The sequence below is a fragment of the Cantharellus anzutake genome, assembly GCF_015039405.1.
Source record: "Cantharellus anzutake strain C23 chromosome Unknown EI90scaffold_2, whole genome shotgun sequence".
Lineage (NCBI taxonomy): Eukaryota > Fungi > Basidiomycota > Agaricomycetes > Cantharellales > Hydnaceae > Cantharellus > Cantharellus anzutake.
Window position 1 is genome coordinate 680,283 of NW_024066952.1, and position 16,996 is coordinate 697,278.

Genomic DNA, 16,996 nt, shown 5'->3' on the forward strand with positions numbered 1-16,996 from the left:
GATGTCTCCCTCAAAGATGGACAGAGATAGGGACTCAGGCGAGGCTAATTCCAAGTGAACGCTCTACATGTTACAGCTGTTAGAACGGCTGAAGGCTAGAGTCACACGTCTGAAGTGGCAGGGAGCTGTGCATGGGAAAGTGAATAGGCGAGGGTGATGTATATTAGGCTTCTAGTGTGGCGGATGATCGCATCAACCAGCGGTTTCTCTTCCTCCAGTACGACGTTCGTGCCCTCTACCAGAAATAAATGGCCTAAAACCGTCGACGTGAAATCTTCGACACAAGCGCAAGTTTCGATCTAATGCCCTCACTTCATAATATCTGGCGCTGCACTGGCGGAAGATGCCACCCCCATCGGTGTATATGTATATGTATTCATGTGCCTGGGGAGTCGAGCTTTTCTTTCAGGCACAATATCTTCGCCTCCCATTTGCCAATGGACAGGGATGAGTCATAACGATCAGCCTGTCTTCCAATGCGAGGGAGTTTCAACTTCTACACCAAATTCCGTCAACACAATGAACTTCAAATTGATGGCCCCGGCCGCCCAGTTAGAAATTTGGGCGCGTTCGAAGGATCACCGAAGCGAAGTTCCATGGCAGCGCCAGTCTAGGGATTGTGTTCATTAATAATACTATGGTACAAAATGGATTTGTGCAGCGGACAGTTCATATGAAAGAAATATGTGGTGACCCCCAACACGAAAAGAAAAGGTCGCAGAGGAAAGTGTAGTGAGGCAAAACAATACAGACCCAATCTCTTACAGCAATAAAGGAAAGAACAGGAAACAGGCTGATGTGAGTTGCGTCGACTGTATGACTAGGGGTTTGGGATGAAAGTGCAATAAGGGTTGAGTCAACGTAATGGCTGGATCATGATTATAGCAGCTTAAAGTTCATCCAATTTTTAAGGGCCCTGGCGAGGCATACACGTACACGGTGTATGAAAACAGTGGGCGGCGGAATCCTCCTGCTGTCTGCCGGCTAATGAGACATTAGATGGTGATACAATCAGTCAGAGCAGTCCGATATCGTGAGAGCGGTAGTGTCATGATGTCGGAGTCGAGATCTTCAGGCTTCAGCATCGATTTGACAATCGCTAGGACTTCAAACGCTTACGGCCATGCCCAATGCCACCCTCCGATGCCACGACCCCCGCCGCAGGCCCATCAACATCATCGAGGTCACGACTCCGACGGCTTCCGACGGTCGAGCCAGCCTTCGACCCAAGTGGGTCTTTTCCGGGGCTGGCTGAGCCAGAAGTATCTTCAAACTCGAGGGCAGATTCCGATTGTCCATCTTCGGCATTGTCTGGGTCCAAACTTGGAGGGGAAATGTTCTCCGCCTCGGGGGATGGACGTGAGGACACCTCTGTCCATCCTTGTGCATGAACAACGTAATCCGCCCAATTCTCAGCTTCTTCCTCGAATTCTTCTTCCTCATCGTCGTAATCATAGAGCTCTTCATCGTCAATTTCGTGCGTCTTGTACTGCCGCAGGAACTGCTGGGTGATGTCGCCACCAGACTCCATGAGCTGCTGGAGTAAGGGCTCATCTCGGGTGTATTCATCCTCTGTATCAACACTGGTGACACCACGTTTGCATATCGAACAAGAGCAAGTGAACAACGGCGTATAGACCTCTTGCCACAAAGACTCTAATAACTGCGGTATTGAAGGGCCGAGATACGTCCAATATACCGGTATCCGAGGCACATGTTCAAAGGGGCGAGGCTCAGCAACAAGCAGGCGTGTCGGGGATGACGATGACCACTCTCCAGGTGTCGATGATGACGTTTGGGAGGGTACGACAGTTTGGCATGTGGGAAGAGATGGTGACATTGATTCTGCAGGGAGAGGATTAGACTCAAGTGATTGTGGTTTAACTTCGGGAGAAGGTGAAGGAGTTGTTCTAAAGGTGGTCGCAGGACTAGAACGACCATCAGTTCCGTCACTCCCGCCCCGACCACTGCCACTGCCTTCGGATGCTGTCGTGGTAGACGCTGTAAGACTAGGGGAAGCTTCCTCCGTAGGCGAGGTACTGGTATATTGGGCTTGCCAATCGTACCCTGCCAACCAGTTTTCAGGCGCGCGTAAGTATTCACATGACAGAAGCTGCTCGGTTTTGATTTTCTGGGCAACTGTACAAGGATCGACACCGGAGGCTTTGGACATCGCAATAAGCCTGATGCGGAGGCGTGAGCACTCAGTCGCGGCACGCGATTTAACCCAAAACGTACCTTCTGAGGCAATTCTCCAAAGCTGGTCGGAGAATGAGCCTAAAGATGCGCAAGAAAGCAAATTGGCAATCACTGAGCAAGCTACCACGAGGTGGAGTAGAGCCGAAGTGCACGTTGCTAGGATACCGCAAGCCCTCCGGATTAATTTGGAAGCCTTCGTGTGGATGGACCACAGCAACCCCTCTGTGTGCTGCAGACTCCAAGTTCTCGACGGCCGCTGAGTATCCGTCTTGCCAGAAGTCGGCAGGAGCAAACCAATAACCTTCCATTACTCGGCACTTCGCCCACTCATGGAGCGCCATATTCCGCAAACTTTCTCGTGCTTTGTAAGTGTAAACCTCGTGAATACTGAGATTGTCGGGAAGAGGCTCTACATGATAGCCTTGGGCCATGCGTTCATGTTGTTCTGCACGCATACGCTGAAGAAGCTCAAATTCCTCCGCACCAATTCTATTCAACAGTACGCTCGATCGGTACTGTTCCATGTGCTCGTCATACCGAGTGTTCTCCTGAAGCCATAGCCGATCATCGATATCAGCAGTTACTCTTTTGATGTCGCCCCGACCAGAACGAACAAAATCAGAATAAATGACGGGAATAATGGAGTCAGTTGCAAGTTGACCGATGTTTGGGCCGAACGTCCGAGTAAGCTTCTTATCGAGTTCTTCTCTGCGGCAAGTCAAGCATGTCATCAAACACTGGGCCCATGTCTGCACGTCATCATTAAGGCAGAGACCAGGAGGTTTCCAACGTCCTTGGTGATCGACGTCGTGCCACGGTCGCAATGTTTGCGGCACATATTCATCTTGAAGACATACAGAGCAAAAACGCTCCTTGTGATGCAGAGCGCATGCAGAAACCCAACCCAGATGGGCAGTTTGCACCTGGTGCTTGGCAGGAGTGGGATTTAATGATGAAAGGTTGAAGAAACATGGAATGCAACAGGTATTGATGATGGCCTGGTATATAGAAAATGGCGATGGGCGCTCCAAGTCAGAAAAGACAGTATGTTGACGTGTTCGGTCCAGCATTTCTACAATCTGTGTCCAGAACCTATGGCTAAAAACTAGTTTAGGGAAGGCAGCACGCGCAACGTCAGAAACGGTGACACGGCAGCAACATGAATTGACTCACGCGCAGATTCCCACCGTCTGCATACCGATTGCAGTGCTTGCAACTCCTCCGCGGCGGATAGCATTAGCCAGAGGGTGCGCGCATGATACTTGTGTGGCTGATCCCAAGTGCGCGGGACATATGGATTGACTAAAAAGAAATCGTTGATGATCTCGGTGGCCACAAGCCTAATTGTAAGGAGAACAACGTTAGCGTCCTTAATCAAGAGAGAAGCATTCGGTTCAGCAAAGGCTCATCAGTCTCACTTTAGGACTTCAGCGGGGAGTTCAGACCAAGAGCGATAAGCGAGTTTCCCTTTGAACATGGTGAAGCCGACGGCGAAACGACGATTTGATCGGAAGGGCTGACGGGAGGCGGGGTTACAAAAAAAATGGGGACAAGCAATGAGTTCAGTAGTGAAAAGAGAGCAGAAAACACCAGAAGCAACCGCGAAGGGCGGTCGAGCTTGCTGGTGAACGTCCTTAGGCGCGCTCGTTCGAAAGTGGAGGGGAAACCAAAGACGAATGTGGCGCAGCTCCGTTTCTTCTGTGGAAAGGAGTTACCCGTTATCTCCGTGTTTATCCCGTCACCGGGCGGCTCACGTGCAGGGCACGACACGTCACTCAGAGAGGCCAGATGAGTCAGAAGCGCTCAAGGCTGTACCTAAAAAAACTAGCTAGCTTAATTTTATTGTGGCGTGTATAGCTATTCATACTTGTTCTACTATGAGCTGGAGTTGCACAGCGACATCTGGCGGAAATTTGAATGCCTCCAACCGCGGACCAAAGGCCGCCGTAATTATCCTTACTCCTCCTCGCAGTGCTGGGAATGGCTTTTTCAGCATCACACATCACAGGAACGCCAAAAAAAAACACATGGAAGCTTACTGCTAAGAAGTGGTCCAATCATTTCGCTTACTGCCTCGCTTTCTTTTAGCTGCCGGTACTCCAGATATTGTTCAAGTGCCTCATCTCCGGATGGCTCGAAAGAATGGGCTTGAATAACATCTCTTTGGATCTCTTGTGAAAATGCCTCCAGGACTGATAGAAAAGACACGAAGGCTTCTAAGATGCGAGGAACATCTCTCTGTACAACCCCATAAGAATCTTCCTCCAGGGATCGGGCGGTGAGGTACGAGAGGCCTGAAAGTGAAGAGGACTCTTGCATCAGTGGCTCAGCGGGACTTGGAAGCAGCGACGACACTTGCTTTCCACAATCCAAACGTCAAGTTTTCGCCAAGGAAGAGAAGACTCCACACATTCCACCTTACTTCCAAATAGTGCCCATCGAACATCGTACACGTTCCGTCGCAAGGTCGGAGTAAGACGATTCAGAACAATGCGGTCCACCTTCTTATCCAGCTGTCGTAGAAGTTGCCTTGAATCCGGGGTATCTCTAATAGTCTGCAGACTTGCACTGAAAGCGGCCGTCACCATACTCGCAACCGAACTCGTGCTGGCGTTAGTGTTGGGTCTGGGGGAAGTTGAGGCCACCAGTGCAGGGGAACTCGAAACTGACTGGCTAAGGAAAACTTTTGGGATTTCTTGAATGTTTGATGCGCCGTCCCTGGCCGATTCCACTAAATGTGTGAGCACTTGAGTACTCGCACCCTCACTGCTAAAACTATCTGCTATGATCTCAGTAGTAGACTTCGCCGGCTGGCGGAAGATACCAGCCGCCGGTCGGATCACAGAATCTTTAGACTTCGCTTGGGGCGTGGTAGGAACGACGAGGGTTGTGGTAGCGGAAACGGGGGTGGAAGAAGCTGCAGGTGGTGCCCCACGCCTGAGGAGTGTCTGATAATCCCGTCCCAAAAGAAGAAGACATTCACGGGAGATGACTGCCCATGCGCCGGCACTCGAAGATCCATTGGTTGGGGCGGAACTGGGTGGATGGGCCATTTTCAAGTCCGAAAACAGTGCCTTTCTGCGCGCAACAGCATCTGGCGAGCTGGACTGTGCCAGGACGTCGAGTTCATGGAGAGCATGATGCTGATACAAGATTATGAGGTGGCATGTATCATGAGGATTGACTAGAAATTACCTTGATATACCGATCTGGCGATGTGACCCCAGAAACGAGGCATGAGTTAGGGTCTGGTGCATAATGGGATAGCACAATCGGCTTTCGTGGGTGGTCATGGTATGATTAATCCCATACGAACATAAAGGCCAAACTTATTACCTGCGAAAAGTACCCATCCACCATCACACGCAGGATCTCCCAAGTCAGTGCCGTTGTTACATTGACAGAAAGGGAACGGCATATCAACTCAAGGGACACCGGTGAGAATTTCGCCCGTACGAACGTGCTCACGTACGGTCTGTCAACGAGTAAGTAATGAAGCCGCACATGGATATCGAAATCGACATACCTCAGGAAGAAAGCAAAGTATAAAACGAATCTCCAGACACGAAGCCGGAAAAGGTAGTAACTGACAGAGAATATGATGGACACACTGCTTGCCAGTAACACTGTTGGCATGATGACAATCTTAAGCTGAGGCAAGTAATTGGGACGATGCGGAGGGTTCGTCTGTCATTCTATGTCAGCATTCGCTATTTGGACAAGACGAGACAACAAACCGTGAAGCTTGGCCACGAGCCCTTGTGGCGCCAGAATATGGCGACTGACGACGCATAAACAATTCCAGTCAGCATATTCGATAATGCTATGAAGAGAAACCGTTCATTCAGATTGAGCCGGTATCGCCTAAAATGTTGTCCGTTAAAGGTCATGGAGGAACGCGTAGCTCACGGAGATACGAACACGGTTGGAGCGAACAATGCAAGACGCGGATCGTCACGTTCACGTAAACCGGCAGAAACGCAATAAGAGAACGCCAAGACCCATCCCTGAAATGCATACAGCACGAATAAGCGCGCGATCGTTGCAGTGGGGAATGATGATAACCGTGCTGCCAACGTTAAATACGGTTTGGGGGCGACCGTATACTCTTGTTGCAGCATGATGCGAAGCAAAATAAATGATGGAAGGACTCCAAAGCTGAATGTGGGGACTATCAGGAAGAATTTCCAAGGGGACAAGCTCGCAATGATCTCATCTTCGAAATAGTAAGCCTTTGAGCAACGAGCCACTCGAAATATTGTGTACATACGAAAAATTCCATTCTTCGGTGAGAATGAAAGAGTATTGCCAAGGATCCATGTCAACACAAATGACAGAGTAATGATACGAATATTTCTCTGCCGCAACACTAACTGTGCCAATGAGTCAGCTGGTGGTGGCACGCTTCAGCGGACGTTTCTCGATCACATACTTTGCATGTATCGGCATACGAAGTCGAGGAAGAGCTTCTGCTCTTTGGGGGTCGTATGGAATAAATTGATGAAGGAGTGTATGGTGACCTGGCGGACGACATGTTAAAGTTTGTTGGAGGATGCTTGGATGGTGGCTGTGATCCCGGTGAATCCCGTTTCAGGATGCGAACCTTTGGTCACGAGCCATCAAAAGGGATTTCGTTTCACGTGAATGTGGGAATCAGACTGAAGCCCAGCCCGAGCCAACCATTACAATGATGAACCAACGAACCATAGCCTTGCACGGCGGAGCTCGGGCGCCCTCATTTCAGGACCACCTATATCACCTGAAGGACCTCGACACCATGAACCAATGCTAATGTCATGTCACTTGGGAGACGGAGTCCGGATCTTGAGGAGAGACATCCGGATGCGATCTTGCATCACGCCAGCTGCATGGGCCCTACTTTTGTCTTTTCGGAGCTGTATATACATGGTGCATCTCAGGATGAAGGCACACCATGTTCCAGTCCCCGGTCAGGGAAGTACATCCCGTGGCATGGCCCTGATAGAAACTTGCAAGTGAGTGTATTGATCATAAGTATTCCCGTTGTCGCGTCGTTCAAGACCGAACAATGAATTTTTGCGTGCTAATATTGAAGTTTCTGCGACAGAATATGCAGGAGGGTATGCCATACAAAAACATCATTTCTAGGTGGGTCGGGATCACGACCATATCAATGTCAATATTGCGCCTGAGAACTCGTCGGTCGACATGCGCAACGACGCGGATCTTATTTTCTAGGTAAGCCGAGTTCGGCTCTGCATGATCCAGATATCACACAGGCCCGCTTAGGCCTTCCGCTTAGCGCCCATATAACAATTTTAAATCAAAGCGAATTTGATGTGAGGTGTTGGATCGATGTATGCAATTCTTCAAAATGTGGTGCTAAGTATCAGCCCGTTACCAAGATCCGCCAGTTGTAAGTTGTAAGTTGGTTCATAGGAACGTCGAATGGTTGCCAAGTCACTTGGAATGCTTGTACTCGCTTGGCTGTGTACATAACAAAGAGGGGAACTTCATCGGCTCGATTTGAGGGGCATGCGCTTTTGGCTTGACGGCGCTTGTTTTTGAGCGCCCGAGAATGCTTGGAACACGGCCGCCCAACAGGGATTAAGGTTGTTCAGGGACCAGCTGACGATGAGAAGTCGGAGACACAGATTGTACAGTAATTGAAATGTCTGAGGCATATACATACATGAAATTCCAAATCAGTGCCCTTTACATATTTGCATGTTGGCCACAACAGCCCACCTATCCACCCACCATTCCCTTCATTCCCTACCATGGCTTATGCAGGCCACCAAGATGCTTTCACATTTCAACGCGACCCTGAGCATAACGATGCAGCAACCAGCCCTGTTTGCTCAATGCTCGACGCATTGATGCATCCCGTTCCACTCTCTGTCCTCGCTCTTTCAGTTCTCGTCGCTATGGGATTCGGCCCGCAGTTATACTACAAGGCCTCTCGTCGATTGCTGCAAATACCCGTTTCTGATCTCCAAGACGAAACTCCCCCAAAGGCTCTCAATGAGTTTTCACCAAAGAAGCTGGAGCAACCGCAAGCTCAGCAGGCGGGAAAGAAGAAACGCGCAAAGGAGCGACAGAAGCGCGCAAAGGAACCTCTGAAGGAGATCCCTGCTAAGCTAACGAAGAGTGGAAAATCAAGCTCGTTCGCTCAGCTTCCAAGAAAAAATGAATATCAAACGCGACATCAACCGCCTTTGCATCGCTCGCGTACGGCCGTTCACAATACTTTTGCCGATGAAAGCACCTTTTCTGGCTCCAGTGCGGCAGGAGATGATGACGGACATGTGGATCCGTCCTCTACACTACCATCAACACCAACCGCGGATGAGCCCCATCAAACCCCTACACAGAAAAATCTCCCCATTTCCGTGCCCTCATTCCCAAAACTCTCTCCCCCACTCCCCGCATCATCACTGACTGTGTCTCTACTCTCTCGATTCGCAGAATCACCAAGTTCACTGCAATTTGCACCGGCTGGACCAAGCGCCGAATCACCGATCGTTCCCTCTCCCGACCACGACTCACGAACATTGACCTCATCTCCCACCTCGCCTTCCGTACTCTCGGGTATCGCATCGACTACCCCTTCATCACTCCTTTCCCCCCAAACCCCTCCCGTACTTCCCCTTCCTACCTTCCAATCATTACCAACGAATATTTCAGAGAGCGACGAATTGTTATTCCAAGACCTTAATAGTCATATTGCACCTGACACCGATAATCTCTGGATCGAAGGTAATAGCAGGGCTCAGCCTCGATATGGCCACGAGGCAGTGCAAGGCACAAAGATAGCTACGTCTGTTTCTGCGCCGGTATGGGACAGCTCACTAGACTGGGACAATGAAAGCAACAAACGGGGTTCCGATAGTACGTTGCGAGGGCAAAGCGTCAATTCATCGAGCGTGGAGACCCTAGTATTGCCCGAAATAGCCGATTCGCCTTACTCCGTCTCCCCCCGGGAGAACAATTCTCTTTCCCTTCGCTCAATGACCCACCGCCTACCCCTTCCAATCTTGATCTCTCTGCCCCTCATGATAGTGTGCCTGAGGGGTTGGACGTTGGTGCTCTTCGTGCGGCTCTTGAGGAATCAAAAGCGAACGAAGAAAGGTGGAGATTGGGATGCGTGAGACGCGGAGAGGAAATTGAAAGACTTAAATGGGCTTGGACCGAAGAGGTCAGGAAATGGTCCAGAAGGGAAATGGAGGTAAGCACGCGTTTAATGCCCAAGGTCCCCGACTGAATCATTGTCTCAATAGATGCAGCAGCAAATATATCGATTTATAAGCATGCAAACTGTGCAATTGCAGCAGCAACAATACGGTGTCCCATCCCCGGTCAGTGGCACATTTCCGCTGGTGATGCCGAATGGAAGCGGAAAGCCTGGCGTGCCGTTCAGCCCTACTGGGTCCCTTCCTGTGAGCCCGCAAATACATGCGCCACATCCCCAGTTCGCCATACCGGGCTCGTTAGGCTTCCCACCATTCTCGATCATCAATGGCATACCTGTTGGTCCCAATCCGCTGGGATCTCCAACTGGTATTCCGTCCCGCCCGAACTCAACGGCGCCGGGTAATCGTCGGGGTAGCAGTAATTTTCACAAACGACCTTCAGCAAGCTCTCGACACTCTTCTCGATCCCGTGCTTCGTCTCCCTTCTCTCCCGTTGGTCCTAACCCCAATGCACAAGCGTCGTCGTCTCAAATTAAATCTTCCCCCGGTAAGCCCAAGATGCAACCGTCCAACTCACTAGGATCAAGTAGTTCCCAAATTAATGGCTTCCCGCCTTTACACGGATCAAATTCTGTGCCACGATCTATTGCATCGCCTTCCAGTCGGTCTTCCTCTGTTCTAGGGGGGTATGATGTGGAGAGCGGTACCCCTATCGATCTCGCTATTGCTGAAAGTGACGAGGGGGCCGAAGAGGAAGATGCTATACCTGAGCATCTTGCCAGTGCTATATTGAAAAATCCTGGAGGGAAAGCAGGTTCGGTCGAAAGCTCCGCTAGCCGAAGTTCCACAGCTTCTAGTCCAAGAAAAACACTTCAGCCTCTTCAAACGATATTCTCTGATTCCCCACCATCGGGGCCCACGCCGGTTGCTGTTATGGAGGGTGTGGTCGTCAGAGGTGATGGTGTGGATGGTGTTGACCACAGTGATTCTCGGAGTGTCAGTCCAGCCTCGTTAGATAGGGACCAAAGGACGCGTTTTTTGGCCTGTATTCCTTAGGTTGATCACACACGTTAATTTTTTGTAGTTTGGTTCTGAAATCGAACTCAAACTCTTTTCTCTCTTTTGTTGATATTTATTCCCTGTTTTTTTTTTTTTAGAAAAACCTTCTCTTATTATTTTCGTCTTATTATCGAACTGATCATTTTTACTGTTCGTTCATCCCACCTACTCATCGTCAATACCTCGTCTCACGCAATATCTGCCTGACCACCATCCACCATTCATCTTTGATTCATTATCATTTTCATAAACATTCAAACCCCCAAGTCCTTCACGCATTGCCCCGTATGGAACGGGTAGCTGCCAGTATACTGTAAGCTCAATTTGTCCCAACTTCATGGCATCCCTTGGCCTTACGCGCCTCAATAGCAATTATCCTACATGGTCATCCACAGGGGGAGCATGGCGTAAGGTAATCTTGATGCAAGGAAAATTAAATAGATACAAGGTACGATGCGAGGTAGCGGTAGCAACGGTAGTTGTTAATGCGAAAAACATCATAGGTTGAGGATCATTCTCGTGAAGCTTTCATAATTGACATTCCCATCCCTGTTGGAGCACGCGGAGCAAGGGGAAAAAAAAAGACGGTAGTTCATATGGGCCGAATGGAACTAAGCGAGGAGAAAAACTCACGGCCCGATCTGAACGCCCTTAAGCAGTTCGTCGACTTCTTCGTCGGTCATCTTTTCCCCTAGTTGTGTGAGGACGTATCTAAGTTCACCTGCGCCGATGAAGCCATTGCCTTCCTTGTCGAAGACTTGGAAACCACGGACGAATTCTTCTGTGTATTTTATAATGTATGTATTAGAACGGAGGAGGATACATTAAGTATCCTCCCCGTGGGTATATGGATCGATAAAAGTGGGTTCACGGACCAGGGGTTCCGGCAGGTTTGAAACCATCAGGACGATTTAGTATCGTAAGGAAGGTCTTGTAATCGACTAATTTGTAACGGAGATTTATGTGGCTTGGGGTAAACCAATTTGGATGGACATACCATCCCGCGGAGCTGCTTGAACGATCTCTGATACTTCTGCCTGTGTTGGATTCTGGCCTAATGCGCGTAATAGGTCACCAAGCGTTTCACGGGGCACGGCGCCCGTTCCTCTCTTGTCGAACAAAGCGAAAGCTTCCTTGTATTCGGCGTTGTCGCTCTAAAGGAAAGAAAGAAAGAAAAGGACACGTTTGTTGGATGTGATCGCCACGCGTTCCGTAGCATCGTAGTACTGGGAGCTTACCATGATCGGACTTGGGTAGCGTTAGCGTTTGGACGCGTTTTCTTCGATATGAAAGTGTTGAGTTGCGGGGAGTGCCGCGTACAATAGCAGGCGTTTGCCGGAATAGGCGGGAAAAGTAAGACGAGCGCAGGCGCGTCGACTCAAGATCGCGATCCGTTTTGTGCTTGGTCAACAGATTGCTATGACTCTCCGTTTCCTGGTTATATCCAACAGCGTAGTCAGATTTCTCCTATTTATCAACACGTACGTCGCCTCTGTCACTCCTTTTGGTCTTCCTTCTGCTTCCTTTTCAACAAATTCCGACCGCCTATTATGACCTATCCCGATCGCGTGTCCATATATCCTCCGTCAACTGGGAGAATGGCTTACTTGTTCCCGCTACACGCTTGGCACTAATTATCGTTCGAGAAGCTCTTCGACGCGATCGGCAACTGGGCGAGACCGAGATGTTATCGTCCGCCCCTTTCAGCTAGGCAGGATCCCAGCCTCTACTAAAGTAGACCTTTCAGCACTCATTGGAGTGGATGGAAACATCGCTCTCGGCCTTCTTCTCTTTAGCCCTGGAATATTTCTGCAAGCTGGGAAGGAGGCTTTATCTTCACGTCCCCTCGCTTTGCAGCAGCAACGTATTTCTTTGGAATCAGTAATTGTACTCGTGAGAACGTTTAATTCTAGAGTATCTGATTCCCACTGGTCAGGATCTTTTGGAACTGGTAGGGCCTGGCGATGCTTCGCATTGCATAGCACTTTTTGGAATCATGTTTGGGTGCTGGAATTTTTACATCTTCTAGTAACATGGGCCATTTTACATTTGGAATGAGTCTACATTTGAACGGTCATCACAGTATGTACTGTGATTCTAGAAGGGGTTGGATAATTGAATCGTCATCAATGGATGATCAGATATTCAATTTAACTGTTTCCCCCGTCTATCTTCGTGTGCCAGTTGGTGTGTCCGATTAGAAGCGGACAAAAATGCGGGGCATTCGCTTGAATCGGGCTGCAAAGACGAAAAGAGTTATTAGGACGGCATCTGGATATATGTCCACAGGCGACATGCGTACCCCAAAGGAAGATCACAGCTCCACATATCTGAACACCTCCAGCGTACAATGAAACTATGTGCCAATTTTGATTGGAGCAGCTCAAAATGGTGCCAGCTAGAGTCGGGCCAGCAAAGTAGCCTGCGTTGGTTTGATCTGAGGAGTTAGAAATATGAGGGTGACGACGAATTAAATCCACGATTCTCACCAGGAAATCCCGAAATCACCAATAAGCCAGAAAGATTCGCAGGCTGATCTGATCCGAAGAGTTGCGCACCAACAGGGGTAAGCAGGCTAACAAAACAACCTCCCCAGAATCCGTATAGAATCGCGAAGAACATGATCATGCCATAGGTGCTCGACTCATTTGCTCCGAAATTGCCAATCAGATTCCAAATGATGACCTGGGTGATACCGGAGATAAAGAGGGAGATGAAGAGCGTATTTGCTGGGCCGAAATTGTCGGCAGTGAGACCGACAATGATTCTACCGATGAACGCCGAAATGTTTGCAATCGTTATCGGGAGCGTGCAAAGACTGGAACTAATTCCAGGAAGCTTCGAGCGAATAAAAAGTGGCAGGAATAAGAAGGGTACTAGGTGGCCACTATGGCGTGTCGAGACATCATTGGTCAAGAAATTGATGCAACATGAGTGAGCGATTAATTTGTCTCCCAATATATGAATGTACTCTCACAAAACTGCAATCGTCAAAGAAATTTCTAGACTCCAGAAAACCGAATCGCGAAACAAACTGGAGTTGAGCCATTTCGTGCGCGGCAGGACCTCAGGTTGCACTCTTTCGACTGATGGGCTTTCGACATCCTCGGAACCTTCGATTTTCGCGTCGGGAGATATTTGCTGCTTCTCGACATTAAATGGTGCCTCGGCTTCCGCCCGTTGAGGATACTCTCGCTCCTTCATCAACACAAAGGAAATTCCAAGAATGACAACTTCCACGCCGGATTGCACAAGATATACACCGCGCAGACTCATGTGTGAAAGCAAGGCGCGGATAATCAGTGCATTCATCCCGCCACCTTCAAGGTGCACAGACCATCAACGCGAACGGAATGGTGGGACCAGGGATATCAAACTCACCGAATGAACTGCCAGCAATGACAATGCCTGTGGCAAATGCTTTGCGGCGCCTGAACCACTGAGCTGGCAGTGCGCACAATATCGGAAACAAGATGCCGTTGCTCATTCCGAGCATGAGTCCCTGGAAGGGCGTGTTGGATGCCCTGACAACATGTCTGAACACAAGTTGCGCACCTGCGTTATGAAGAAGTGCCAAATTTTTGTAGACCAAGCAGAAAGGAATACCGATAACACGTGGAGGACAGATCCAAGAATGATGAAGCGCTACAATGAAGATTAGGGCCGACAACGAGTCCGAAGACAAGGATTTGTTACCCTGTAGCCACTGAAACGGGGAATAAATGTACTGAAGGAGAACAAGTTCACAGTGGGGGGGCTAATGACTTACTATTGGTCTTCCAGCTTCCCAAAAAAGAACGACCCTATCGGAAGCATCTTGCATGGCATCGTGTCAGTAGCTACCAGAGCAGGGAAACAACGAAAGACATACACTTGCTTGAGTGGCACCGAGAAGACCTAATACTGACTGCGAATCTTAGCTAAGGGTCTGGGACTGCGGCGGGGAAGACAAATGACGAACCTCGTTTACCCCTGGGAACGTGTTATGCGACTTGAAATACTCCAAGAACACACCATAGGCAAGTGGCCAACCTCGAATGCAAGTATTACGAGGTGAGCTTCAGGAGATAATGGCGGGAGTCGTACTGATAGTTATGTAGGCTTGAAGGAAGCAACCCAGGACGACGAGCCAACCAGCACGACCTCCGTCAGGAAGCTCTGTATCAGCTTCAGCCTCAGGAACCTGATCCTTGATGATCGTTTGCTTCTCGATCGGCGAGACATTGGAAAAGCATCCACTCTTCTCCGATCGCGGTTCCTGTAAGCTGGGAGTCTTCGAGGTGGTGATAGAAAGTTCTTCGTTGGGGTTGGGCGATGGCATATGGAATCCAGCAGTGGGGAGCCTGAGCTATGGGTTAGTGGAAGCTGACCTTGGTGACTTTTTAAGTGCTTAGATTTTCCTCTCTGGGTTCGGATGAGGACGGTCCGTCTTAGAAAGCCCAGAGTTGAGTACACACGCGCGAGCCTAGGACTTTCAGCCGTCACTCCGCACAGGGCGCCGCAGAACGTAATTGGCCAGGGCAACCATGGCCATATGCGAGTGACCACGGGGTGTAGTGCAATCTCCTAGCAGCTAAAAGAACGAGCATTTCCATGATCAGCTAGAGGAGCCAAAGCCAGGCAGCATCGAGTACAGAATTGTACATCAAGTGATCATGTCCTAATATCACGATTCCGTCTGAATCGGGCTATGAGACACCCCTCAGGAACGTAATTAATATCAACTCATTAGGGCCTCCAGAATGGTAACAAAGCCATCGGAATTGTTAGAATACAAACGGTCCGACCACTGGCTTGAGGACTTGGGCGGCAAACTTGGCAAGGGTCCTGGGATTCGGCACGCTTCTAAGTAATACATGGTCCCAAGGGATGACCTACATCTAACCAATCATTCCTTGATCTATTATCAGTATACCAAGTTGGTCAGTCAAGAGGAGCATTCTCCTTCCAGGCATGCTCCCATGAATGGCTAGAGCGTCAGATATGCTGATTCGCATCGGTGTGACGGCTGTCGCGCAAGAGATGGCCAAGTAACAAGGATAACCGATAGTGGAAGCACATCATGGCAAGTTCCGTGTTAGGCTCTTCGAACAACATCAGTGATGTTTACATCGGATGTGCTCCCCATAAATTTCTTCAAAATAGCTCCCATCATACATGGACGTCCCAGGCAGGTTCGGTAACTTTTCAAGCGGCCCGTACGTCACGTCCAGCCGATTCCACTTGGAGAGACTGCGATCTGATTTCCCGCTCCGCGAGAATCCACAGGAAGTACAACAAAGGCACAAGTGTCCTATTGGTGGTAAAACCGTTGGGCCCTGTGACTGCTGGACAGGGCTCATTAATCAAACTAATACTAGTGCCTGTGCGGCACCAGATCTACTTAGGAAGATGGATGTATCCGCAGGGTCAAAAGCTTCGGCCGTAAACCCGGCTAGGTGACGCCCTATCGCAATGTTTGAATAGAAGTGGGTGTTGTCTTAAGGATAAGGCGCATATCGGGCGGATGAAAGAGGATAATTGGGTTATTGAAAAACTATTTTCCGGCGATTAGAGGCACACAAGTCTAAAGGAGTCGTGACAATGACGTAAGGAAAATAAGGTTAAGCCCGATAGCCTGCAACAGCCGATGAAAGCCGGTTCGTCATTCCCGATGTAAGATATTGTTCTAGGCTCTCTGGTATCCTGGTGGTTCAACCTCTCACTGAAGGGCTCTTCCAAGGTTCGGGTTATCATGACAAGCTTAAGAGCACTTCGGATGCCCCATCCCCGCGACTATGCCTTCGCTAGGCGCTCAGTATTACCTCGTAAAGGATCGAATAGCTCCTATCAAAGTATTGCGAAATAAGGGGGATACAGAAATGTTCGGACCCCATTCAGAAAGGCATGCCGTAGGGCGTTAAGATGCACAACAATGCTGAATCCAGGATGGCGAATCGATGATGCCTTCAGGATGCTGGGTTAAAGTATCCGATAGCCGTACAATTCCAGGGAGCCCCCGAATGCAAGAGATTGACGTACGACAGTCAACAGTCCTGTTGACAAAACGATATATGTCTGCCGAGCGGACTCAACAGTAAGCCGTGCTGATCAATGTGAAAACAATACACCGTATATGTGGTTGTGCATAACAATCCAGCCTAGTTGTGAGTGTCAACCCGGACGTCACACATATTGGCTGCCTGAAAGCACCTGCACATATCCATGAAGGCTTCAGAGGGTGCCTCAAAACGATATGCGAGCCCTAGCCATCTTCTGAGCGATCTGGCCTGTTGACCAAACCCTCAGTCTACCTCCACGAGCCCTGCTTTGAAGGCACGTGCCAGGCGAAAGGCTAGACAGACTTTCAAGTCCAGGCACCTGCCTTTTCGATTGAGGGCTTAGGCGCATACCATTGTGCTAGGCTAGGTTGGGGGTTGGGTGCTTTACCGTGCGTCAACTGTTATGGCGCCGATGATTCCCGGCTATGTAGGCTACTGTAAAAGGACATGGCTCAGTGATCAAATTCTCCACAATACACTTACACAGATCTGAGGTTGCGCCACGAGACGACGGCCGAACCGGGA

The 16,996-nt window shown here is 49.5% G+C and overlaps 6 protein-coding genes across 6 annotated transcripts; 2 read left to right on the forward strand and 4 right to left on the reverse strand.

Moving 5' to 3' along the window:
- On the forward strand, nt 1-510 carry EI90DRAFT_3030269 (uncharacterized protein). The gene is made up of 2 exons (XM_039058198.1): nt 1-253; nt 313-510. Exons 1-2 carry the CDS (start codon nt 157-159, stop codon nt 456-458), a joined length of 243 nt encoding a protein of 80 aa, XP_038923238.1. The 5' UTR covers nt 1-156; the 3' UTR covers nt 459-510.
- A 204-nt stretch (nt 511-714) lies between these two features.
- On the reverse strand, nt 715-3,715 carry EI90DRAFT_3149869 (uncharacterized protein). The gene is made up of 4 exons (XM_039065622.1): nt 3,618-3,715; nt 3,373-3,539; nt 2,239-3,304; nt 715-2,183 (listed from the first exon to the last, which is right to left on the reverse strand). The coding sequence occupies exons 1-4, from the start codon at nt 3,674-3,676 to the stop codon at nt 1,100-1,102; spliced, it is 2,376 nt and encodes a 791-aa protein (XP_038923239.1). The 5' UTR covers nt 3,677-3,715; the 3' UTR covers nt 715-1,099.
- A 310-nt stretch (nt 3,716-4,025) lies between these two features.
- On the reverse strand, nt 4,026-6,778 carry EI90DRAFT_3030271 (nucleoporin protein Ndc1-Nup). The gene is made up of 10 exons (XM_039058199.1): nt 6,632-6,778; nt 6,470-6,572; nt 6,121-6,415; nt 5,937-6,063; nt 5,726-5,886; nt 5,536-5,674; nt 5,395-5,475; nt 4,559-5,342; nt 4,239-4,493; nt 4,026-4,173 (listed from the first exon to the last, which is right to left on the reverse strand). Exons 1-10 carry the CDS (start codon nt 6,731-6,733, stop codon nt 4,061-4,063), a joined length of 2,160 nt encoding a protein of 719 aa, XP_038923240.1. The 5' UTR covers nt 6,734-6,778; the 3' UTR covers nt 4,026-4,060.
- Nucleotides 6,779-7,871: 1,093 nt separating this feature from the next.
- On the forward strand, nt 7,872-9,539 carry EI90DRAFT_789359 (uncharacterized protein). Its single transcript, XM_039068050.1, has 2 exons — nt 7,872-9,406; nt 9,459-9,539. The coding sequence occupies exon 1, from the start codon at nt 7,959-7,961 to the stop codon at nt 9,327-9,329; it is 1,371 nt and encodes a 456-aa protein (XP_038923241.1). The 5' UTR covers nt 7,872-7,958; the 3' UTR covers nt 9,330-9,406; nt 9,459-9,539.
- Nucleotides 9,540-10,642: 1,103 nt separating this feature from the next.
- Nucleotides 10,643-11,972, reverse strand: EI90DRAFT_2964582 (myosin regulatory light chain cdc4). Its single transcript, XM_039055495.1, has 5 exons — nt 11,669-11,972; nt 11,428-11,584; nt 11,306-11,371; nt 11,064-11,211; nt 10,643-10,979 (listed from the first exon to the last, which is right to left on the reverse strand). The coding sequence occupies exons 1-5, from the start codon at nt 11,669-11,671 to the stop codon at nt 10,928-10,930; spliced, it is 426 nt and encodes a 141-aa protein (XP_038923242.1). The 5' UTR covers nt 11,672-11,972; the 3' UTR covers nt 10,643-10,927.
- Nucleotides 11,973-12,408: 436 nt separating this feature from the next.
- EI90DRAFT_3030279 (major facilitator superfamily domain-containing protein) lies at nt 12,409-14,462 on the reverse strand. The gene is made up of 10 exons (XM_039058200.1): nt 14,392-14,462; nt 14,302-14,337; nt 14,200-14,246; nt 14,127-14,136; nt 13,986-14,075; nt 13,812-13,932; nt 13,408-13,750; nt 12,920-13,317; nt 12,733-12,852; nt 12,409-12,668 (listed from the first exon to the last, which is right to left on the reverse strand). Exons 3-10 carry the CDS (start codon nt 14,244-14,246, stop codon nt 12,628-12,630), a joined length of 1,170 nt encoding a protein of 389 aa, XP_038923243.1. The 5' UTR covers nt 14,302-14,337; nt 14,392-14,462; the 3' UTR covers nt 12,409-12,627.
- Between the last annotated feature and the right edge of the window lie 2,534 nt (nt 14,463-16,996).

Excerpts from the sequence above, each read along its gene's own strand:
- EI90DRAFT_3149869 (XM_039065622.1), bottom strand. The coding sequence starts at position 3,676 with ATGTTCAAAGGGAAACTCGCTTATCGCTCTTGGTCTGAACTCCCCGCT. Across the intron at positions 3,540-3,617 it reads CTCCCCGCTGAAGTCCTAAA|GCTTGTGGCCACCGAGATCA; the intron begins GTGAGACTGATG and ends CCTTACAATTAG. Across the intron at positions 3,305-3,372 it reads CAGACGGTGGGAATCTGCGC|TTTTTAGCCATAGGTTCTGG; the intron begins GTGAGTCAATTC and ends TCCCTAAACTAG.
- EI90DRAFT_3030279 (XM_039058200.1), bottom strand. The coding sequence starts at position 14,246 with ATGCTTCCGATAGGGTCGTTCTTTTTTGGGAAGCTGGAAGACCAATA. Across the intron at positions 13,751-13,811 it reads CATTGCTGGCAGTTCATTCG|GTGGCGGGATGAATGCACTG; the intron begins GTGAGTTTGATA and ends TGCACCTTGAAG. Across the intron at positions 12,669-12,732 it reads AGCTGTGATCTTCCTTTGGG|CCCGATTCAAGCGAATGCCC; the intron begins GTACGCATGTCG and ends TCGTCTTTGCAG.
- EI90DRAFT_789359 (XM_039068050.1), top strand. The coding sequence starts at position 7,959 with ATGGCTTATGCAGGCCACCAAGATGCTTTCACATTTCAACGCGACCCT.
- EI90DRAFT_3030271 (XM_039058199.1), bottom strand. The coding sequence starts at position 6,733 with ATGTCGTCCGCCAGGTCACCATACACTCCTTCATCAATTTATTCCATA. Across the intron at positions 6,416-6,469 it reads ACCGAAGAATGGAATTTTTC|ATGAGATCATTGCGAGCTTG; the intron begins GTATGTACACAA and ends ACTATTTCGAAG. Across the intron at positions 4,494-4,558 it reads TGACGTTTGGATTGTGGAAA|GCCTCTCGTACCTCACCGCC; the intron begins GCAAGTGTCGTC and ends CTTCACTTTCAG.
- EI90DRAFT_2964582 (XM_039055495.1), bottom strand. Across the intron at positions 11,372-11,427 it reads TCAAGCAGCTCCGCGGGATG|TCGATTACAAGACCTTCCTT; the intron begins GTATGTCCATCC and ends GTTACAAATTAG. Across the intron at positions 11,212-11,305 it reads CAAACCTGCCGGAACCCCTG|AAGAATTCGTCCGTGGTTTC; the intron begins GTCCGTGAACCC and ends TAAAATACACAG.
- EI90DRAFT_3030269 (XM_039058198.1), top strand. The coding sequence starts at position 157 with ATGTATATTAGGCTTCTAGTGTGGCGGATGATCGCATCAACCAGCGGT. Across the intron at positions 254-312 it reads CTCTACCAGAAATAAATGGC|TTCATAATATCTGGCGCTGC; the intron begins CTAAAACCGTCG and ends TAATGCCCTCAC.